Source organism: Lichenostomus cassidix, chromosome 14 (genome assembly GCF_008360975.1).
Source record: "Lichenostomus cassidix isolate B80296 chromosome 14, HeHo_3.0, whole genome shotgun sequence".
NCBI classification, from domain to species: Eukaryota; Metazoa; Chordata; class Aves; order Passeriformes; family Meliphagidae; genus Lichenostomus; species Lichenostomus cassidix.
This window is the reverse complement of record NC_139495.1, coordinates 2,945,939-2,969,815: the sequence shown is the minus strand read 5'-3', so window position 1 is coordinate 2,969,815 and position 23,877 is coordinate 2,945,939. Positions and strand designations below refer to the sequence as shown.

General features: G+C 54.5%; 1 protein-coding gene across 3 annotated transcripts in view; it reads right to left on the bottom strand.

The window, feature by feature from the left end:
• Positions 1-2,397: 2,397 nt before the first annotated feature.
• Positions 2,398-23,877, bottom strand: part of LOC146430645 (ATP-sensitive inward rectifier potassium channel 12) — a 55,382-nt gene continuing 33,902 nt past the window's right edge. For 2 of the 3 annotated variants that reach the window (XM_085074476.1, XM_085074474.1), the window contains exon 2: positions 2,398-8,268. In XM_085074476.1, the coding sequence (XP_084930602.1) occupies positions 6,821-8,110 (1,290 nt within the window). In that variant the 5' untranslated portion in view covers positions 8,111-8,268 and the 3' untranslated portion in view covers positions 2,398-6,820. Of the gene's footprint in view, positions 8,269-15,498; positions 21,047-23,877 lie in introns of those variants that run through there. The other variant, XM_085074475.1, reaches the window with a different exon arrangement.

Genomic DNA, 23,877 nt, shown 5'->3' with positions numbered 1-23,877 from the left:
CCAGCATCCCTGGGTATCGCCCTGCAGTACCCAGAGCATCCCTGGGTATTGCCCTGAGGTACCCGAGCTGCTCCTGGCCACCTGAAATGCCACTGGGGCAACTCAGGTGGGCAAGGGACCAAATTTGGTGGGGTTTGTACGGTCTGAGGTTCTTGGGGCAGCCTGGAGAGAGGATGAATCCAGGCTGGATGGAGAAGCAGCATCTCCAGCGGGGTCAGGGAAGAGCTCCTGCCTTCATCCCTCTGATTCTGGTGGGAATCCAGAGTTCCCAGCCCCTCTGCCCACTCTCTAGCTCTTGATGATGGACTGACCCACCCAGATTTCAGTGGGTTTGGGCCAAACCCATCCAAGCTGATGAAAAGACACCCTGCTTTTGGGAAAGCCAAAAACATCTGGCAAGGGCATGGAGAGATGCTCTGATCCCCTGAATCTGAAGGGGAAAAGGCAGGAGGGCAGTCAGTGAGGGCTGGTGCAATGCTGAGTTCAGAGAGGGTTTTAGCCCTTAAAGACATCTTGAATATTAAAAGTGGAGGTTGCCAGCTAGGAAACAGCCCAGACCCCATTCCACTGGCTCCCATCCCTGCTGAAAACTTCCCAGCCACGCCTGTGAGGTGTAAGCAAGGTCATTCCCCTCAGAGGTACCCACTGCCTTCCCATCCCTGCTGCTCCCACCCCTTAGCTCATCTCTCAAAGGTGAGGATGGTTGGATTGGAGATAAAGCAAGGACCAACCACCCCGGCAGCACATCTCCCCTGGTGCCAGCATCAGCTCAGCGCCCTGGGGATTTCTGTGCAAGCAGCCACCGAGGGAGGAATTCTGGAGGCAGTGGGAACCATCCCGGGGGAGCTGCCGGCTCCTGAATCATTAAACGCTTCCACACAGCTGAGGCGCTGGGGTTTGTAGTGCAAACGGCTGTGCGAGGAGTCAGTGCCGCATGGCAGAGCAAACCCTGGGAGCGGAGGCACGGGAGCCGTGGGAAGCTGCTGCACGGGCCCTGCGTGTCCCCAGGAGAGATGCTGCCAGCGCCCTGCCAGAGCATCCCCCGCCTCCTCCCCTCCCTGGCATTTTCCTTCCCGAGATCCAGCCCCTGTTTTGGAGTAGAGCTTTTCCCATCTCCTCTCCTGCCTGCCTGGAACAGGCCACTGCCGTCCCCAAGAACCTCAGTTCTCCTCTCCTCAGCAGGAGAAGAGCTTCCAGAAAAGCATCTGGTCCAGATTTAAAGGCATTAAGAGACAGAGATTGGTGGCTTGTTCTAATAGCTAATCATTATTAAAAGATCGCTCCTTATTTCCAAGATAAATTTGTCTGGCTTGGGCTTCCAGGAAGAGGTGGTTATTATGCCTTTCCCTGGTAGATTAAGTTACCTCCTTGTACCAGTGTATCCTCCCCGTGACAAATGCTGTAATCAAGTCACCTCTCAGTCTCCCCCTTTGCTAAATTAAACAAGCTTTCCTCTTAAATCTTGCTTAGCCCCAGCCCTCCCTGTGGTGATTAGAGTGAGTGGCTGGCAGGGATTTTTTTTTTTAATGAGTAAAAAACTTCCTTATGGCAAAAGGGATGGAGCTGATGGGACCCAACAGACCATTAGAGATGGGTGGAAATTATCAGCCATGGATTCAGCCCCGTGCCCAGGCTGAGGAATGATGATGGATCATTTCCCCAGGTTATCTCAGTACACAATCCCCGTTCCCTGCAGCAGCCAGGTGTGAAAGCCAGGAGGAAAATCCAGGATGGCAAATCCGGGGGCTCTGTGTCCACCAGGCCATTAACCTCTCTGTAAATAGCATCTCAGGCTCTGTCTCCGCTTTCCTTCAGCCGTGACGTACCATTAAAGGCATTTAAACTGTCACTTGGACACGGCGTGATGTCCCCTGAGGTCCCCACGGGAGGCAATGCCCGTAGGAAACAGATCCTCACGGGGCCCAAGGGGGAGCCAAGGACACTCTGGGAAGATTTGTTGGGTCGTTCTTGGATGACTGGGCTCGTTCTGCCTGAGCTGCAGACACATTTTCCCATCTCCGGGCTCCCTGCATGGCTGAGCTGCTGTGCTCTGGTCCTGTGGGCACTGGAGCAAGTGGTACCCAGGGAGGGGCTGTGTGTGATTCTGAGCATCCCTAGAGCCCCTTCCCAGGCAGGGAGGAGAGTTATCCCTCCTGCAGGATAACAAGGAAAATTCAGGTGTGTGTTTTCCGCTCCTGCCTGGAGGCAGCAGGATGGATATTTGCTAAAAGGCTCTTAAAAATAATCTCTGTTTGTCCTGCTGGCCCCAGTCTCGCTCAAAGTTTGCTCCACATATCCTGTATGTGTGACAACTGACAGACTTGGAAACACGTTGGAAGTTGGCTACAGGCAGACACTTCACTGTGATCTTTAAAATATACAGCACGACGCGAGATATTTTAAATAGATCAAAATACATTTATTACATATTTATATTATTTTCTCTAGTCTATTTATATCTTTTGGAGACTCTTATATATAATATATATAATATATTTAAAATAACATAAAATTGGCCAGTTTTGTCATCTGAAATACATTTTACAAATATATATATACATTGTCACATATATCTCAAATATATGTGCAATGAGACAGAGAAACAACCGGAGGTGGAAAAGGTACAGATACTTCATTGCATCCCTCAGCTTCTCTACCACCATTGCCCCAGTGAACAGACTCAGCATTTCACCCCTGGGAAACCAGTGCTCCCAGTTGCCAACCTGCCCGTGTGAACTGGTTTGGGTCTCGGTCCCCAAACCCTATGGGGCCAAACCTGGGGAGCTCTGGGGTGTGGTTGGGAGGGAGATGGAGGGGAGATGGAGCCCTGGGAGTGGGCAGCAGGACAGATGTGCACAGCTGGTGGGCGAGGGGATGGGTGGCATCGAGTCGGGCACTGTCCCACGTCCTGTCCCTGCCTGTGACCCATCTGCATCCTGCCCTGTGCCAACCCCCCGTGGCAGCATTCCTGAATTTGGGGGTGGGAGAGCAGGATGGGCCGGAGTGCCAGACAGAGCTGCCACACACTCACTTGGGTGTGCAAGAAACGGGAGGGGGACACACGCAGGGGACTCTTTTGGTTGTCAGCACGAGAGGAAAAGAAAGAGCAGGAGGGTTTAAAAATAAACGTATTTGTTCTGCCTTATTAAAGATAGAAAAGGTGGCTCTGAAATCATCTCCTACAAAAGGTTTGAAGGTCAAGCAGGCACCGAATCGCCGAAGGTTGAGCGCTAAGTGATTGTCCCAGCCCTAAAAGACGAAGTGCACTAAATTCGGTGATGAGAAGCTAAGGCTCGTCCCGATGGCCTCCTGGGCACACCCCCGGGCTAAATGGGGTCCCTCCCTCTGCCAGGGCACTGGGTGCTCTTCCCAGAGCTGGATGTGGGGTGCAGGGATGTGGCTTTCTGCTCTCACTGGATATTTTTTGGGGAGCAGCAGCAGGTGCAGCCCCTGAGCCCAAGTTGGGGTGTTGCTGCTGCCGGGGCTGCTCCAGCCCCAGCCCAGGGCAATCCCTGCGGGCTGCTGGCCAAGAGGATTAGCAGCTCTCTCCTTCCTCGGGCTCCTGCCATCCTCCAAGGATCAAGCCCGAGTGAACTCCACGGATGGAGCTGGCTTGCTCGAGGAAATGGCCGGCGGTTGGTTTTGGTGGGTTTTTTTGGGGGGGAATTTCGCCTTGCTCGTCTCCAAGCCCCTTCCCACAGGGATTCCACTCCACAAAATCCCACAACCCGAGAGCATCCCTGTGCCTTCCCTTAGGAAACCCGAGTGCTGAACTTGGGCTTTTTCCACCTTTTATTTTGGTTTTTTTCCCCTTCCTTTGACCATTCCCGGGATTTAAACTATGGGCAGCCTTCCCTATGCTCCCTGGAAAAAAGACCAGAGCTCCGAGCACTCACAGGTAGGCAAAAATAATATCTATACACTATGTACCGGCGTGGTCCGTGGTCAGGACAGGGACTGTACAGTAGATTTTGACATCTCACCAGAGCTAGACCCTCACTAGCAGGGTTTGGGGCAGGGGGTGTGTGAACAGGGGCCAGGGAAGGTCTGAAATCCCCTCACTGTGCCAGCCACGGGCGCTCCCTGTCCCAGTTCACATCCTCCTACACAGCAGTTTAAAAATACATCTGTATATATTATTCTATTCTCCCAGGTAACACTGTACAATCATAGAAGTTTCTTTAAAAGCAATAATTTACTTAAAGACATCTCTATTTCTCTTTCATTTTTATACAAATATTTACTGTGATATATATATATATATTTATAAAGAAGTTAACCCTCTGAGAACTCTACAGCAGCAAGATGTGCACCTTTTATTTTTTTTTAATAATTATTATTTATTCAAAAGAACCTAAAACCGCTTAAAAGCATTTGTTTTAAAAAAATAAATAAGTAGTGCTCACACAAAATCTCTCTGCCCCCCCTCCATCCTTCCCACCCCCCAGATGCTGTGGTGCAAAAAGCAGGGGGTAAAACCATCCCCCCAGGAGCAAAGGGATTGGTGATGGGATGGCATCCGCCTTTGCTGCCTCAGAAACATAAATGTCATGGCTGGAGCTCAATGGCATGTCCCTGCATGTCCCCACTTTTGGGGACAATGCATTCAGGGCTCTCGGTGCTGGAAAAGCTGCCCCTGGGGATGTTTTCTCCCAGTGGCTTTTCATGGAAGCCAAAAACACAGCAGCCCCTGGGTGGGTGGTGTGGGGTGATGGTGACAGACACTGGTGGGAAGAAACTCTGCAGGGATGATGTCCCCAGCACGGTGCTCAGTGGCACAGGGCAGTGGGACACTCGGGGCAGCCACTCCCCAGAGCCCTTGGCAAGAAGAAGATGGGGATGGGGACACAGGACAAATCCTACTTCTGCCCCCCATGGCTGGACACACCACAGCAAATCCTGACCCCAGGACATGACTTCCCTGGTGTGGGCTGTGGAGGAAAAGCACCAGGAGCCCATCACAGCCAAAATGCTGCAGGGACCCTGCTGTGGAGCCCCTCTCTCCAAGGGCTCCATGCCCAGGGTCAGATGTGGGATACCCATGAGTACAAAGCCTCTCCCGTGGCCACAGGGAGCAGGGAGCCAGATTTTGGCTCCCAGAGCACCAACGAGCAGCACGGCCGGATGAAGGGACTCCCCAAACCTGCATCTTCCTGACTCCTTCCCTCTGTGGGGAGCAGGGCAGGAGCAAAGGCTTCCCACACATGGGGTGCTTTGCCTCGTGCCAGAGCTAAAGCTAAACCAGGTTGTCACCAAGGCCAGCCTGAAAGGCGGTGGATGATGGGATGGAGGTGCTGCAGAACAAAAGGGCATCACCCGGGGTGGGGGATGCAGGATGGGGGCTGTGGAGAAGGGCTGGGATGAGTTTGCATCTCTAAGGCACAATCCACCTTGAGGCTGGGACACGGGGATGGGCTGAAGCACAAGATGGGGTGATTTTCTCGACTGGCATCTGTTGTTTTGGGGGAAACATCTGCCTCTGAAGCATGACTCTCTGGTGGGTTGGGAATTCATAAAGCCCAGCCTGGCACGGACACGGCTCCTGTACTAGGAGAAGTGCAGCCCAACAAGATGACTTTCACATTGATTTCCACGTTTGAAAATATTCTTCAGGGAAGAAAAATACCGAATTGGTTGGAAAAGTGGGAAAATACCCAATTTTGAGAGCTTTCAACTCTCCTTTTTGTGCTTTTCACTGTTTAGTCCCAGTTATGATGAACTTTATGAATTCCCCATCAGAGATGTCAGGGGACACCCAACACTTCAGCAGCTGATGCTCCAGACCCCATTTCCACCCTGAAACCCAACATTTCCAGAAATTGGCTAATTACCGTGTTTACAATGCTTTTTTCTCTCACAGTTCTGCTTATCCTTATTACCTCCTTTGCCAATAATTCCACTACTTGCTTTCACTGCCACAGACCTCCAGTCAACTTACATCTGTTTTCTGTCTATGAAGCCATGCCAGTGGTAAAAAAACACCCCAAAACCGGATGCAATCTTGACTTTTAGCTCTTGCATCTACCCAACAAGTCATGCCCTCAAAGGACCCCAGTGGCTTCTTCATTCCCCTGTTCATTTTTAAAAAATACTGAATGACTTCTTTCAGATTTAATATTATTATTATTATTGTTATAATTATAATAATAATTATTATTATTATTTTGGTAAACAGTCTCCCAAACGGTGCGGTGAAAAAATTAAAAACCCTCTCACCTCCCTCCCCTGTTTTTTTCCCAAATTAAAAAGAAGTACGTTAATGTTGCATGTTATTTCAAGTGTTGTTCTTGTGCAACTGAACCAGACCGCCTGCCGAAGGAGCAATTCTTCTGTTGTTGCTGCTCAGTTAAAAAATAAAAGGAAAAAAATAAAGAAAGAGAGAGAGTAAGATTTGTTTCCTGATATTTCCTCTTTTTTGGATCTCGCAGTGCTCAGCTCCAGGAAAACACTGGCGTTTTCCCCGCGGGGAGAGCAAAGCCCCACGGGGCCGCGCGGGGCGAGCGCCTGCCCACACCCCATGGACCCTCCTCTCCTCATCCTTCCTTCTGTCCATCTTTCCATCCATCCATCCATCCATCCCCCAGAGCCGTGGGCCCCGCCGCGGGCGCCGGGCGCGGGGGACTCGCCGTGGCCTGCCACCGTCCCCTCCTGCAGACCGCTCAGTGGTTATTGCGATGAAACTGAAAACTATGAACGATACTAAATTCTCAAGCATTCCTATGGCACTTGCATTGTTCTGCATAATTTGAGCGGGTTGTAGGGGAAGAGATTAGAGGAGGAAAAGAAATACCCTTGGAAAAGTCAACGGAAGGACCAAGAGTCATATTTCCGACTCCCTTCTGTACGACCGCTGATCCAACGCTATTGTGGCTTGAAGCCTGTCGAACTCGTGCCTGTTGTCCGGGCTGAGGTCCTCCAGACCCCGGCTGTCATCGTCTTCCTCTTCCTCATCGCGGCTCATGAAGGCCAGCTCGTTCTCGTAGCAGAAGGAGTTGGTGCTGGGCAGCAGGAATTTGTTCTCCACCAAGTCCTTGGCGCTGCAGCGGGGCGTGGACGGGACCTCGTAGGTTTTGTGGAAGTGGGAATAGTCTACTTTGTACTGGTTTTTCTCCTCGAACAAGACGGGCTCGAAGCGGTGGCCCCACAGGATCTCACTGGCCAGGTAGGAGCTCCGAGCTTGCGTCGTCATGGCTGTGGCCTCTACCATGCCCTCCAGGATGACGACGATCTCAAAGTCATCTGTCTCCAAGTCCTGGCGGCTGATCCCGAACAAGGGGCTGTCTTCGTTGATCTCGTGGAGAATGGTGATGGGAGACACCAAGAAAATACGGTCCAAGCCTTTATCAAACCCCACGTCAATGTCTATTTGGTCGAGAGGGATGTACTCCCCTTCCTCCGTGATCCTGGGCTTAATTAGCTGAGCTCGTACGTGGGCTTCTACTATGTGGCTTTTCCGTAGGTTCCCAACTCTCCACATCAGGCAGAGTTTTCCATCTCTCATCGCCACTACTGCGTTATGGCTGAAAAGTAATGTCTGGGCCCTTTTTTTGGGCCTGGCCATTTTTGCCATTATTGCACCAATCATGAAAGAGTCGATTATACAGCCCACAATGGACTGAACCACCACCATGAAGACGGCGAGCGGACACTCCTCGGTCACGCAGCGGAAGCCGTACCCAATCGTCGTTTGGGTCTCGATGGAGAACAGAAAAGCAGCCACAAAGCCATTGACCTGCAGAACGCAAGGCTTGAAAGTATCGTCTCCACCCGGGTTTTCTAGGTCTCCGTGAATGAGTGCAATTAGCCAGAAAATCAGCCCAAACAATAACCAGGACACCAGAAACGCCAGGGAAAAGAGCAAGAGCATATACCTCCAGCGGATGTCAACGCACGTGGTGAACATGTCTGCAATGTACCTCTGCGGCTTGTCATCCATGTTGGTGAACTCCACGTTGCACTGACCGTTCTTCTTTACAAACCTGTTCCTGCATTTCCTCCTGGTGTGGATTTTCCCATTGCCAAAGCCGTTGATACCTGGCATGGTGGTCAACCTCAGCCCGTCTTCCTCGGAGGACACGATGCTGTAAGGGTTGACTCTGCCTGTAGTCATCCCTGAGCCAAGCCCACAGTGAAGGTGAAGAGCCTTGCGGCTCCCAATGTCCCCCTGACCCACCCCTGCCCACCCCCCAAATTCTGCTGCGGTGGAAGAGAAGTCCCAAACTTCCACGTCTTGGCTGCCACGTCACCACGCGGATCCCGTGAGAGGCTCTGCAATGAGAAAACAGAGACAGGGCTGTTACCTCTCGTGGCACAGGGACCCGAGGGTCTGTTTGGCCAATGGTTCTGATGGGCTGAGTGCTGAGTGACAACCTCCTACACTGCTCTAATTCTCCCTTCCTTGGCTGGGCTGCTCCCAGAAAACCCACAGAGGGAAGGGAGAAGGTGTTGGAGTTTGTTCTTTCATGATACAAAGTGGGTGAACAAATCTCATTGCATTCGTGGCACCCTCAACAACTCCAGCAGATGAAAAACCTGAAGTTTCTGCATTTTGCTTTTCCCACAAGCTCTGCCACCAGAGAGGAAAGCGGAGAGGCCAAGCTGTTCTCCTTGGGACACAGATATCAATAAAGGTACTCCTGGAAGCAGCTCCATCAGTTCACGTTGCCCGTGCCAGATGGATCGACGCCCAGCCCAGCGCCGACCTCGGAGCACCAGCTCTTCTGGGCTCGAGGGAATGCACGGGGAGATGTGGATTTAACCTCTGTCCCCCTGCCCTGAGATGGGAGAGGACACAGCCAACGTGCAGCCGGATGGAGAAGGCCCCAGGAAGGCACTTGTTTGGGGCAGATGTCCTGAGGAGCAACTTTCCCAACGTATCCATTGGGACATGGAGCCATCTACGGTCATGGATGGGCTTAGCTGGCCAAGTCTCATGAAGGAACAACTGCCACTGGGGAATGGGGAGCTGTTTTGGTCCCTTCTGGAAGGCTCAGCTGCAGGGTCAAGGACCTTCACTCAATTTTGCCTGGGAGAGAGGTGACATGGACATGGGAGAGGTGGCCCAAGCCGGGTGAGCTCCCTGGTGAGCCCATGGTGGGGGAACGCGGTGACCTGCCAGGTTGCTGGACCCCCCAGTCCCTCGTGGGGCTATGTTGGAGAGCGGACAGGATGGTGGAGAAGCCATGTAGGCATATCCCAAGCACCTCAAAGAGATGTCCTTGCAGGAACTCTCCCCAAACCATCCCCCACCACAGATCACCCTATTATTTAGCAACACGGTATATGTCACTGGGCATGGAGCCACCTTGCTGACAGTGAGACCTGCACAGGGCAACAGCGTGGTGGGGGAGAGGGTGCAGAGCCCCCCGTGACAGCCCAGCTCCTGCCTGGAGCGCAGTGACGCCGCCGGGCTGGACGCGCTGTGCCGGATCCGCCGGCCCGGTCGATACGGTCGATTCCTGCAATCAGCTCCAGTGCCTGGGGACACGCTGGGACAAACACACCCTTTCCATTACACAGTGTCCAGGGCCAGCCAGCGCCAGCACCAGGGAGCATTGCCAGGCACAGCCTGCCTGGGGCTGCATTATCCCAGCTCGCAATGATACCCTGGACTGACTTTTACTGAAATGCTCCCCAGATCCAGCCTGAGAATCAAGAAACCCTCCAGAAGCCCTGCACCATAAGCAGGAGCACTAACAGCCTGCCAAATCTTCCCAGGGTGCTGGACACAGACCTATGTGAGCCACCACATCACACCAAACAACATGTTTCCCCCACTGCAATCCAGGCATGATCATTTTTTATCCCCAAAGTTGATTTTTCGAGAGCTGCAGTTATTTGTTGGCATCTCAGCAGACCAAGGGATTGCTCACACACAGAACGAGATCCTCTCCCTCCTTAGAGCCACAGGGGAGAATAAAATAGGTACAAACAGTTAATATTAATAGTGAATATTTACAATCTTATAGTCCCTGGAAGCCAAACAGGACCACAGTGGCCTTGCAGATCTGACCTGTCAGGCTGGCTGCCCAACACCAGCCTGATCTCCTATCCCAGGTCTTCCTCCTGTCCATCTTGGCTGCACCCATTAATGTCTGTCCTCTTTTTTTAAATGAGACCTGAGCATTTTGGGCCAGAAAAGGCTGCTCCTCTCTAACCCCTCCGGCTCACCCCAGGGCAATACACCGAATGCTTTTGCCACAAGAGGAATTTAGAGTCGGGTTTTTTTAATTAATTCTAGATGTATTTGAGAAGTGAACAAAATGCAATGAGCCCCCAGTGACCTGTGAGAGGATTAGCTGGGGTCTGGATTAACTGTGCTGGAAGGGAAGACATGCCCGGGTGACTGTGGAGGCAGCAGCACTGCCCTCACCTGGGGTGGTGTTTCCAGGGACCCTCAGGCTCTGCTCCCCCCTTCCTGCACCCCTTTCCCCATCCCTCCTTCCTTCTCTCCATTCTTGCTTTCTCTGTTTCTTCTTTTCTCTCTGCCTTCTGTCTCATCATCATCCCATTTTCTCTCTCTCCTTCCTTCCTTCCTTCCTTCCTTCCTTCCTTCCTTCCTTCCTTCCTTCCTTCCTTCCTTCCTTCCTTCCTTCCTTCCTTCCTTCCTTCCTTCCCTTTCTTCCCTTTCTTCCCTTTCTTCCCTTTCTTCCCCTTCTTCCTTTTCTTCCCCTTCTTCCCTTTCTTCCCCTTCTTCCCCTTGCCCTTTTCCCCTCTCCTCCCATGTCACACAGGGTTTCAGGGACCCCTCTGCTGCAGGACGATGCCAGGACAGACCCAAGGAGCCAACTCTGTTTTGGGTACAGCGAAGTTCTTGTGACACAGACCGTTTCCCATCTGGGACCCCACATTCCCGGACCGAGTCCTTCCCGAAGCTCCTGGGGGACAAACCCCCCCGTCCCAGGCCGGCAGCGGCAGCCTGGGGAGACAACAGCTAAATAAAGGCAGCAAAGTGGATGTGCCGGAGCAGGCAGCCGCCTGCGGCTCGTCCTTTATTTAGCACCGTTTTGTTTGGAAATACACTTTCTCGAGTTCGCTGAAAGCTGAATTTCTGGTTTGGTTTAAATTTGAAGGCTGCCGCGGCGGGAGGCTCAGGCTGGGAGGGCTCATGCAAACACATGCAAACCCTTGGCAGGACGGGCTCTGCCGGGGGACCAGCTGGGGACAACATCGCCGTGGTCACCCTCCATCTCCTCGGCTCGGGAGAGCATCCTCCAGCACCACCCTGGCATCTCCCACAGCCAGAACTGCCCCGGGGGCTGCCAGAGGAGTTCTGGAGGAGCATCCCCCTTCCTGCCTGCTCCCCAGGAGTTTCACTGCCTATCGCAGTTTGTTTTGAGGAACAAACTCAAAACTTCCCCTGACAACCACTGCCCGTTAATCCCATTCCCAGCCCATGCTAGGTGTGGGGCAGAACCAGGACCATCCCCCGCCGTTCGTGCCACGCGTCCTGTGCAGAGCTAACAGCGTTAACACGCAGGAAACAAAACAGCCTCATAATCTGAGTTTCGGGAATCAGCGGCCCCCGGCTCCCCGCGGCTCTCAAGACAGAGGCTGCCCCAGCTAATGAGCTGACAAGAGAGGCAACAAACTCCTGCCACGAAGCTGCAGCAGCCCAGCTCCCACCGCGGAGCGATGCCCCGCAGAGAACCCGAGTGTCTCCAGCAATCTGCCAACTGCTCGGTTAATTTTATTTATTTTAATTTTTTTTTTCTTAAAAGGGGATGTTAAATGTTACAACAATATTCGGAACAGCCAGCACGCTGGGAAAATGTGTTGAGCGCCGGGGAAGTCATTAGTTAGAGCCGGCTGGATGTGTCGATGAGATTTATCATCGCACCTCTCCCTGCACCTCTGGAGGGGACGCGTTTCGGCTGCCACCTCCCCCTTGGATTTTTCCCATGGAATTCTACAGACTGCGCGAAGGTGGAATCGGTGGGGACTCGAGGAGCTGAGTTTGGGGATGATGAGTTCGCAGGGTGCCCTGTGCGGGGGACAAGAGGGGTGACAGGCCGGGAGGGGACAGTGCGAACAGGTCACACTGGGCGCTGCTGCCTGCCCTGCGCCGGAGATAACGCTGCTATCTCCCGCCGCGATGCCCTTCATGCCCCAGCAGCAGGACAGCAATGTCAGCGGCGAGGAGGGAGCTCCGTGTGCGGCACAGCCCAGGGAACCCAAATCTCTCCTGCTCATCCCGTCCCGACGCAGCCACCCGGCACTGGGCAACCACAAACCGAGGGGGTAGCGGGGCTGGGGACTTCCTGAGCCATGCCGGGGCACAGCAATGCCTGAATAACTCAATCCTACAGCGCCCTGTCTTTTAGCACCGCCAATAAATTAAGGGTCAGCACGAGGCAGGCCAGGTCAGGACGTATAAAGAATAAATGAGAATAAATGAGAATAAATGGCCCCCTTTCCCCTCCACTGCCAGGGAGGACAGGAAAGAGGCTCCCACCACAGTGCATCCCTAATGAGCAAAAACTGTTCCGTTTTGGCAGGGTCATGGGAAGAAAACAGCCACGGACACACCCCTCTGCCCTGGACCCCCACGTACTCCCCTCTTTCCAACAAACAGCCAAGAAATCGCTCTCTGTGAGCCTTGATGGCACACGCAGAAGGGAAACTGAGGCACCTGGGACAAGGAAGGCCCTTAGTGGCAAGCCCAGGGGTGACGAGGTGCCTGGAGAGATGCTGGCTCATCCCTGTCCCCCTGAGCCACGTGTGGATGCCACGGGTGAGGGAGGAGAAAAAAGGGCCACGTGCAGCATTCGTCACCACTGGGGCCAGGTGGCCTCTGCGGGGTGATGGGCTTGTGCTTAAGCACCCTAAAACTCCTGCTAAATGTGCCCTGGATCAGGGAGATCCTAAAAAGAGCCTTTTCAGGGTACTCGTTGGGTCCTCGTTGGGTGTGATATGGGGGCTGAGCATCCCAGTCCAGCTGCTTCCATTCCTATTCTCCCATTCCTCCAGTCTATTCCAGCTCCAGCACCCATTCCAGCTCCAGCACCCATTCCTTTTCCAGCACCCACACCCTGCCCTGACAGGATCCCAGGGCTGTACATCCACCCCACTGCCTCCCAGTGCTCCCTGGTGCTGTCCCCATGTCCTAGCTGCAGGACAGTGTCAGAGGGATCTGGGAATGCTGCAGCACCCACAGTCACCCCAAACCACAGCCAGCCCTGCCACTTCCCAGGTCCTGAGATCTTATCTCACTCCCTGGGAAAACACAGGATTTTTTTCCATCTGCTCTCATCCCTACACCTGGACAGTGGGGAACAGCTGGGGGGAAGGATGAGGGCAAGGGGGGTGCAGGCCTTGGCAAGGACCACCTGCACCAGGGGCTGCCAAAGCCTCCCCCAAAACCCCAGGGGATGCAGCCAAACTGCCCTGCTCCCGTGGAACCCCCCCAAACCTCCGGGGTACCCCCTTGACCCTTCCCACAGCCCCCTGCCGACCCCCACATCCCCCTCAGCTGCCCCGGCTCAGAGGATGGGTGTTAATATCCCGGGAAATCGCCCTGGGGAGGGGCAGAGCAGGGGGGCTCCGGCCGGATCCCGCGGGAGGGGTCAGCCCTTACCTGGTGTGTGCCCGGGGGGACCCCAGCGCTCCCCGGCCATGGCTGCAGGGCACAGGGTGCCCCAGGGCCCTGCTGCAGCCCGGCCGGGAGACAGAGAGTTTTAATTGAATTTCTAGATTATCCTGGGGGAGAAATTGTAATCTCCTTAAATCCAACCTCTGGTCGAGTCCCCTAACCTACTGTCCTGCGCCGGGGAAGGGATTTAGTGAGGGGGAGGGGAGGTTTCCCAGCCTGCTGATGCTCTGCACTCTGCACCCAGCAGGATTCGACCTGCAGGACGTCAGAAATCTGCCCCCAGCAGCCCCGGGGCCCCATGAATTAAGGTTTTGCAGCAGCAATGCCCTGTCCTCTCTCCCTGAGTCCTGCCACAGTAACCAGCGTCCCAGGAGCCTCACAGAACTGGTGGGGTTGGGATGCTGGTGATGGAGATGGCTGGTGCTGGATCAGAGGGGTCTTTGAAGGGTGAAGAGGAGCCCCCCTGGGTGGGTCTCACGGCTGGGATGTGTCCAGGGCTTGGATCTGAAATATCACCATGCCCAGCTGTGCCTGGAGTGCCAGCAGGTTGTGCAAGTCCTCAAGTTCCCTGCCCAGGCTGTGGTGGGTGCTTTCCTCCCAAAAAAACCCCAACCCTGGGTTATGTAGCCCAGAGGGTGTTCTTGGATGGGTCAGTGACCTTGGGGTGTCTCCACCACATGGCCCTGGTCCCTCCTGCATGTTCCCAAATCCGGATTCCCAAATCCAGCTCCAGCCCCCAACCCTCCACAGTGATGGGGCTGAGGCAGATGATGGCAGAGCTGGAATCAGCCAGCCACTCCTGCCTGCCAAAGCTGGGACCTCGGCAGGGACACAGATTTCCACTGGGAATGGCAGATTCCCATCCAGCACATGCCAAGAGGTTCAGGGGATAGGCAACACCCCTGCCCCAGCCCTGCCCTGACCAAGGGGGGAACATCCAGCTGCTAAAGAACACCGTGGGAAGAAGGAGAAGAGCGAGACAGAGAGGGCAAATGTCTTCTAGTGGATTTTATCACCAATCAGATGGAAACGAGCCGAGGGCTGCAGTGCTGAGGGGTTCTTATCCTGAAGGTAACACCAGCGACTGGCAGCATCCCTGGGATATCACAAGCATGGATTAATCCAAGAGCCCTCTCACACTTCAGGGTCAGAGGCAGGAGGTGATGGATCTGGATCGATTCATCCTCGTTCAGCCTGCAGCAAGGCTAATCCTGTACCTCCCGCTTGCCCGGTTCCAATCGAGGTGTCTTTCCCAAATCCCATTACTTCCAAGGCAGGTTTTCACTTGTTCTCACCTAACACGAACCCCCCCACTCCAGGAGCCGTGTCTCCCGCTCGAGGGAAGTCGTGTGTGTGGGCAGAGCCCGCGCCCAGGAAATGTTTATCCTGAAGGCACAACACGCGGCAGGTTGGGAGCGATGGAACCGCCAGCCGGAGCCGGGAGCTGTGGGGAGAGCCATGGCATCTCCCCGCGGGGCATTCCAGCTGGGAATCTGCATGGAAAGGAGCAGGATGACCACGAGAAGCAGCTCAGCTCCCTTCCAGCCAGGAGAGTTGGGATGTAAGCAAGGCTGAGCCATCAGCTGCTCGTCGGCACCCTCCACTCTTTTTCGGACTTTAAACCCGCTATCATTCCTGCTCCACCAAAACATCAGCAATTGCTCAGCTCTCGATGAGAAACACAGCCGGTGTCCCACTATCCCAGGCAGTTTTCCTAGCTCCATGGCCGTGTCAGGGTAAAGTTGTCATTCCCACCCCTGAAACGGTGCGTTTCCAGCGCTCTTTGGCCCTGCCGTGGGTTAAGGTGTCAGCAGAGCCCTAAGCGTGCCTGCCAACCCCAGGAGGAAGGAAACGGGGAGGAAGGACATGCCAAGCTCGGGAAGAGCCGCCCTCCTGGCTCTACTCACCCCGCGATCGCAGCGAGAGCCGCAGATGCTGAGCTCGGTGCCGGCGGCCGAGGGAGCGGGTGGGCGGCGGGGACTTTGCCGATGTCCTGCCTAATTGCTCCGAGCTCAGATTACAGCCTCGCTTCTTCCCTACATGTACAGGAGCTGGCACCTCGGCGCGGCCCTGGGGAGCCACGGCCAGCGAGGGGGATGTGCACCTTCAGTGGCATTTCCAAGGGGTTGGGAGGGAAACCGCGGTGGGACAGCGGTGGGGAGCCCAAGATGCCTTAGTGGTCTCAGGGGTGTTGGAGTAGAAGCAGCCTGGAGGGGATTTCAGGGATTTTTGGGAAGCGAAGGACCAGCCAGAAGGATGAGACACATTCCAAACTGGCGGATCAGACTGTGGTGCCAGGCAGTCAGTGTTCCAAGGCAAGACCACTTTGTTCTTGCTATTTAATGATGGCCCTGACACAAACCCCATCTTCTCGGGAGAGGAAGAAAAATCCCCCTCCTTTTCTGCCAGGGATGTCCAACTCCCCTGGCACACTCGTGATGCTGTCCAGCATCTTCAAGACAAAAAAAGGCCCTTGCATTGTTTTTGCAGATATTAATTTTCCTCCAGCTCATGGCTCTGCCCACCACTTCATGAGTTTTGATGTCTTCTAAATCCTGAGAGGACTCACTTTGCCACTCTCATTCCTCGAGCTGAGCCTGGCTGGCAGAAATCTCCTTCCCACAGGGTAACAGGTTTCTGGCCCCATGTTTCTACCCTTTCAACCCTTCCTTGCTGTCACCAGAGAGCTGGACAGCCCCAAACTTCAGGCATGACCCCAAACTCAAGTCTCTGAAGGGCAGCAAAGGCAGGGCAGGGTATTTTGGGGACCGTCTTTATCTGCTGCACGAAGATTTAGCACAGGCGTTGCGTAACGCTGGGGGGGTCACTGCTCCCATCCCCTCTTGCCGTCAGAGATCAGAGACTCAATTAATCCTCCCTCATTCCCTGCCCACGGGGACCAGCCATGGGTGCCCTCTCAGCCTGGCCCTGGCAGCAAGAAGTCAAATCTCCGCCCGACGTCAGCATCCACTGAGGTTGGTAGCCCACAGCCAGCAGTGAGGTCCTGTGGGACACCCAATTGCCACCACCCAGGGCACCCATTGTCCCTCCCAGGCCACCCACCTTGCTTGGAAAGCCCTGTTCAAGCTGAGGTGGCCATGAAGGAACCAGAGAGACAGACACCGAGCTCCCTAAAATGACTCATTATTTCTGTGCCCCAACCTCGGGTCTTGTTGTTAAGGGGCTCAGCAGACCCTATAGCAGAGATCTGGGCATTTAGGGCATTTAAAAGGTCGTTTTTAAACCATCAAGGTGTGATGCACATCTGCCTGTGTTCCCCTGTGCTCCTTGGCACAGAGCAGGTCACTGGTGGGTGGCTCGCTCAGGCACACACTGCAGGATCACAACAGCAATGAAGGGATCCCTATTTTTTTTTTGGCCAGCCCTAAAATAACAACCCCCACGTGTGTCCTTGGGCAACCCTACAGTGAACAAGGAGAGTGCAAAACCCAGCTTTGGCAAGCCCAGGCACTGCTGTGTGTGCACACATGGGCTGACAAGGAGAAGGGCACCAGCAGGCAAACCCAAAATGCTATCAAGGGAAGATCATGCTGCTGTCACCCACAACAGCCTGCAGAACCCCTGGGGTCCTGGTCCTGCCTACAGCATCCCTTGGAGGGGTAAAAATAGACATCACACAGCATCCTGAAATGGCTGGGTGGCCACAATGGCAACGGGAGGGCACGGAGCAGAAGAGCCCCGTGGCTGGGGCAGAGGCCAAGTCTGATGGCACTGGGGATGGTGACGAGTCTGGTGGCATTGGGACACGGTGACATGCCCCCGGTGAAGAGCCTGACGGAGAGTTACACAACGCCGCCCTTGGCTGTGTGTGCTGCGTGTGCTCTATCGACACGGCCCCGGCCGCCCTCCGCCAGCCCCGCGGGCACACAGCTCTGCAAGCGGCCTAAATGCGAGTGCACGTGAGCAGGGGAGCTGCTCCAGGCCCCCCCCAAAAACCCTGGAGCTCCTGCAGTGTCACCAGCCATGCACCAGCAGCCCGTTGTCACCCAGCTCGGCAGTGCCGATGGTGATGTGTGGAGCAGGGGGAACAGGGCAAGCATCCATCCCCCAAAATCCTGCTGGGAAAATAGGGTGGCTAAGGCACTGTGTGGCCCCCACCCAGGGATTTTTTAGGATGTGAAAGACCAGCCAGAAGGGCGTAAAAAATTCAGAGCTGGGGGACGTGATACCAGATTAGGGCAAGGCAGTGAGTGCTGCAGGCAGGGCCTTGGTTCTTTGGATTGGACACTTAATGAGGTCTGTGACCCAAAACCACCCTCAAGCTTATTCCAGGGGAAGAAGAAAAATCATCCTCTTTTTCTGTTGGAGAGGAAAAACACTTGCTACTCCCACAGGCAGCAAGGAGCCCTCCCTTAGCACAGCAGCAGGGTGAAGCAGGGATGCTTTTGTCCATAGAGACAGGGAAACTGAGGCACAGTGGGCTGGAGGGGCCTGAGCGTGGGGACTGGCAGCAGCCCTTGTCATCGCCTTCCCCCCTGCTGGCCTGGCCCCAGGTCGAGATATTTATAAAGCCGATAAGGGAGCAGAAAGAATTTTCCAAACGCCGAAGTTACGTAACCTCTCCTCGCCCTCCACGGACATGGTCTGTAATTATAGGCTTGGGATGGGGGGGAGCCCTCTGTGCTGGGGCTGGTGGGGGACACCACTGCCTCTGTCACCCCAAAGGGCTTCACACCACTCTCCTGGGCACCTGCAGAGGGTCCCCAGGCACCAGCCTGTGCCACCGTGTCACCCTGTGGGATCCCATCCCTGAAGAGCACTGATGGTTTTGTGGCCAGTCACCCCATCCTGTGTAGGGCACCCCGAATTTTTGTCTGGATTCTGGGTGGCTGATCCCCCCAGGGTGTGCACACCCCTCCAGCCCATCCCAGCACGTGCTGGGTGTCACGACAGGTGACAACCTGAGCACAGCTGACATTGCCATGGTGACAGTCAACTGCTGCTGCTGGGAGGGTTCATATGGAGGTGCTGCACCAGTATCTGCCCCCCAAAGTGCTGACCCCCACCCCAGTGACTGTGGGTACACCCTGCCCTCCACCAGCCCCATTTCCACCACTTTTTACCCCACAGGCAGCTTCCAAACCCTTCTCCATCACCTCACGGCTGCCTCCAACTCCACCAGCTACGCCTCAGTTTCCCCAGCCCTGTGCTTGCTACCCCGGGGCAGGATGGTCTCTCTTCCCCGGGATATTTTTCCCTCGCCCAACTTCGGCCAAGGCTGCGGAGTTGGAGGGATGCTGAGCGAAGGCTCCGTCGCTGTGGCAACCCGCGGCGGCCGTCTCCAGGCGACCGCCCAGGGATGCTGCAGAGATGCTCTGGAGGCAGAGCGAGAGGGACCAGGGCGGTGGGGGATGTCTCCATAGGGATGCCACCCCCTACTCCACTTCCCTCCCTGAACCACAGCCTGGATCTTTGTAACAGGGTGTTCAAACAGCCTGAAAACAGGCTGAGCGCTGACAAGCTCGTGGCTGGCTGGTGGGAATAGCAGCAGGATGCTGCCGGGTGGGAGAGCAGGGCCACTCCGCCTGCAGGGACACCTGCAGAGCTGTGGAAATCATTGCTGGAAATAAGCCCGTTAGCTTCTTAACCCTCATTAAGCAGCTTAGGGGGGACACGCGGCATCCTACGCAAACCCAGAGGCGGAGAAGGCCCTTGCCAGGGCGAAGGGGTGACGAGATCCCAGTGGGTGCCGCGGGGGTGGCACGGGGGGCACTGCCCTGTCCCTCCCCTCCACGAGCTGCGCTCTCGCATCCATCCCCCTGTTGCTCCTCGCCAGCCGGGCCCACCGGCAGCTCCCGGCAGCGCTGAGCAGCGGGCAGGGATGGTGCTGAAGGGATGTCACACCCGTGTGACGAGTGTGGGAGGTCTCAGCCGCAGCCCCGCCGGCGGGGGGAGCGGGGTGGCGGTGACAGCGCGGGGCGATGGCCCGGCCAGCGCCCGGCACCGCGGCTGCGGGACCGAGCGGGACGTTTTCTAATCACTCCGCTTGGAAACGGTCCCGTTTTTACATTTGTTAAATTAAAGGATGTCAGCGTCTGATGCCAAGCCCAGGCTCCCTCGGAAATTTAAACTAATGACAGCGAGGCAAATGAGCTGAAACCAGAGCACAGGCACTCCCACGTTATCCAGCCGCACCAGCCATCTCCGTGGCAGGGTTTACATGGCAGATTGCAAAGCACCAACCACCGCAAAGATCTCAACTTTCTGCCCCAAAATCCAGCCTTGCCCGCTCTGCTCAGTCACAAGGCGCACTGGTGGCACCTGGGCAAGCCAGGCTGCTGTGCTGGGGGGTCCCCAGAGACCCCCACGCTCCTCCAGCCTCTCAAAGGGCAAACACCTCCCTCTCTCCAGGACACAGCAGCCCTGGGCAGTGGGGTTTATCAGCACGGGGTGGAAGTGGGAGAGCAGAGTGGCGGGAGCGATGTCCGGATTTCTCCAGCTCTGACGATTCCTACAGCCGGCTCCATCCTGCCTGGCCCTGTGCCAGCAGGTCCTGGCAGAGCGCGGGGGCTGCCGCTGTCACACAGCCCCTCGCCGCCCCTCTTCCCCACGGAAATACCTGGGCTCAGGCGAGGGCTTCGCTCCCGGCGCTCTCCAGGCTCCGCTGGGGTGGTTTTGTGCTGCAGCTGAGTAAAACCACAGAGTGGTGGTTGTCTTTTTTTTTTTTTTCCTTTTATAATTTTCTCGGCGAGATAAAATTAAACAAACAAGCCCTTCTGGGAGCAGCGCGAGGAAGGGAGCCTGCTTCCCTACAGATGTGCGTGTCCTCAGCTATTACAACCACCGAATTAAGCTTTCCCTGTGGCTGGGACATTTGCACAATCCCACTCGTTCGCCTCCTGCGGTTTCACTGGTAGGAGACTGGCTCACTCCGCAGCCTCCCTCCCCATGAGGTCATTACCCAAACACCTATTTTTCACAAAAACATTGAGAATGTTGGGGTTTTTTTTCCTGACCTCACCATCTTGCCATCAAATTAGGGTGGTTTGGAGCGCGAGGCTGGGAGCGCTCGGCAAAGCAGAGCATGCTGAGGAGAATAGAATAGAATATATTAGAATAGAATAGAATAGAATAAGAAATAATGGAATTATGATGAAGCTAGACATTCCCCAGGGGATGGGGCTGCAGAGGACGGGGAACACTGTGGGTCAAGAGGGGAGCAGGGTCTCCCAGCTGCACTCCAAGCCCCATCTGCATCCCCCAAACCAAAAAAGGAACAATCATGGCATAAGACTTGCAAACACACCTAAACTTCCCGGCTTCATCTGCCTCGGGAGCCAGCACAGAAGCGTTGCCATAGCTTTGAGGACCACCGGTGGGTTTTGCAGCACAATCTGGACCACGGATCTATGCAAATCCCCAAGGCAGAAGTCTTTATGGAGGCATATGACAACCGAAAAAGAATAGCGCTCAGTGCTCTACTCCCACACGCCACCCCCCAACTTCACCATCATTTAAATCAGTCTTAAGTTGGAAGAATTCAAATCAACACTGTCGTCACAGAGCCAAGCAGAGAGGTGACACAACTTGGATGCTGCCAGGGAAATTGCCCCCCTGAGACTCCAAACTCATCAGCCCATCACTTTTTTCGAAACCCCATCGAGGAAAACAAATGAACTGGCAACTTGCTGCCCCCAGCCCTCCATTGCCTCTGGCCAGGGCTGCTGGAGAAGTTCCCAACCAGCCTTCCCCTGGGATCAACAGGAGGGGGAACGGTGGGAGAAAAAAATATCCAAGACATGCTGTTGAGGCTAGAGAGCCACAGTTGGAAAAGAAATCAAAGCTTCTAAAGAGGGAGATGCCAAGGAGATATGTTGTTCCCGAGAGAAACAGGACATTCCTCTCCAATGGGGAGAAAAGGAGGAGGAAGGCTCGTGCCACCTCTTTCAGCTCCCTGGCATAGGTGCTTGGCAGTCTGGGCACAGCTTGTCCCTGCTGTGCCACGCTGCAGACACAGATGGCATAGCAGCTACTGATTTTTTTTCATGTGTTTTGTTGGGGTTTTTTACCCCAAAAGCAGATTTTCGATTCAGGGGAAGTGTTGCTGGGTTCTGATGGCAGCCAGGCGGATGTGGAGCTACTCTTTGGGTTCTTGGAGACCTCTCTGCCTTCCTGCACCACACAGAATCAATAAGGTTGGAAAAGGTCTCTAAGATCACCCAGTCCAACTGTTATCCCAGCACTGCCACAGCCACCACTAATCCATGTCCCTGTGTGTCACATCCACACCTCTAACCATGTGCCCACACCCTCTGCTGTCTCGGGGACATGACTTGGCATCAGCAGAATCAGCAGGGCTCTCATGGGAATCACGAAGACAAGAAGAAAATTTATATTTTGCTATTGCCAGAAACACCAAAATCAGGTCCTGGCTCAGTCCAGAGGGACAAGGATGATCAGGTTAGATTTTCATGCAAAACATGCTTGAGTTACACAAGCAATGGGATCAGGCTGGAAGCAAGCGGGTGAGATCATCTCAGTGCACTCCTGGTTGATCCCCTGAAACCACCCAGTTTGGCTGTTTCAGCATAATTCCTGCAGCAAATTATTCCTGCAGGAAGTTTTATACCTGTGCCCTTGGGCTAAGCCTTGACAGCATCCTTCACTGGGAACAAGGTACCTGACTCCTCAAGGCAGCACCTGGGGAGCTCGGAGGGAGGGGAGGGTGGGAGCAGAGCTGGCTTGGCTATAAATAATCCCATGGAGAGGAAACAGGAGGAAAAGCAGCAAACAGAAACCAATAAATTCAGGGAGATGTGTTCATCTCCTTGTGCTCCATGTGACCCCACAGAATCAGGCACAAGAGAAAATGGGATCCAGTGCAGATCAGGGCTCTATGGGAGTCACAAAGAGAAGAAGCTGGGGGGAAAATTTACATTTTCCTATTGCCAGAAATACCAAAATTTTTCCAGCAGAGCAGGATCCAGCCCAGACATCACCTTTCCATGTGTGCAGGATGCAACACGTGGCTCATGGCAAGACCTCATCCACTCTGCTCCATCAGAAAAGACAAAGTTGAGAAAGGGGAGAGTTAAATTAAGGAGAGTTAAATTACAGAAAGTTAAATTAAGATGCCTGTTGGACCATATTAACACAGAGCTGGCCTGGCTCCTGGTGCCTCCAGCACTGAGCACCCAGCAACCCCATCCCCAGCAAGCTGAGAAATAGCCTGTGTTTAAGGCAATCATTATTTGCAATCTGTGATCCTGGAGAAAAGGGCAGAAAAAGCAACTTCTCATTTTCACCAATAAAAGAGGAATTGCAGAAGCTCAGCAAGCACAGTGGCCAGCAGGTCACAACCAGCAGTGCTGGAGTGATTCATCCTAAACGAGCTAGATTTAGTCAAAGTGGCCTAGAATAAGGCAGGGAAAGAGCCCAGAGTTTTCCCTTCTGGTGCCTGCCAGGTATTCACCCACAGAAGCAACAGGGCCAGTGGAGAGGAGACAGAGCAGGATCATCCCCACCACTGTGGGGATACAGGATCCAGCTCCAGGATAATCAATGAAAAGCTTCAACCTCAGCTCCCACACCTGGATACTGCACAAAAGCCCTTTAAAGAGGGTTTGTTTCTCTTCCCTCTCTTCCCCACCCATCTTCCCCGTGCACATCAGTTCCCAAAGGTGCTGGAGGACCCAAGGACCAAGCACAGCTCCACAGCATCCACCGGACTGCTCCTCCCCATAAAACCACCGGAGCGGCTTCAGTTCGGCTCGCGCGTAACTCATCATTAAAGCTGAGCAAATAATTCAGGGCAAGAGCTCCAGGAGCAACGTTTTGCCTTTTCATTTTCCGCTCTCGAGCTGTCTGCAGTTTTCCCAGAGCTCGGGGATGATTTAAAGACCTGTCTCCGGACGGGAGCATCTCGCTGCGGCGCCGGCTCGGAGTGTTTGATGGCGCGGATTTCACGTGCGCGTTTGAGGACACGCCGGACACGTCAGGATGGATGAGCCTTTCCCGCTACCCTAATTAGACGAGCAGCATTTGCAAGTGGGTTTTGGGGATTTTTTTCTATGTTAGATACCTGCAAACACTTCATGCAGAGTTAATGACCGCCAGTTCGTTAGGCAGGGCTCGACGAGCGCTTTGCTTTGCTTTGCTTTGCTTTGCGGCGCATCGTTTTTTCAGTCAATGGTACCATCCTGGACATGAGACTTCCTTGGAGCAGCTCATTCCCTGCTCCTCTTTACACCCCAAACCACTAAAGATGTGGGAAAGGAGGATGGGGCCATGGGCAGAGCCATGGGGCTGTCAGGCTCTGATGGCTC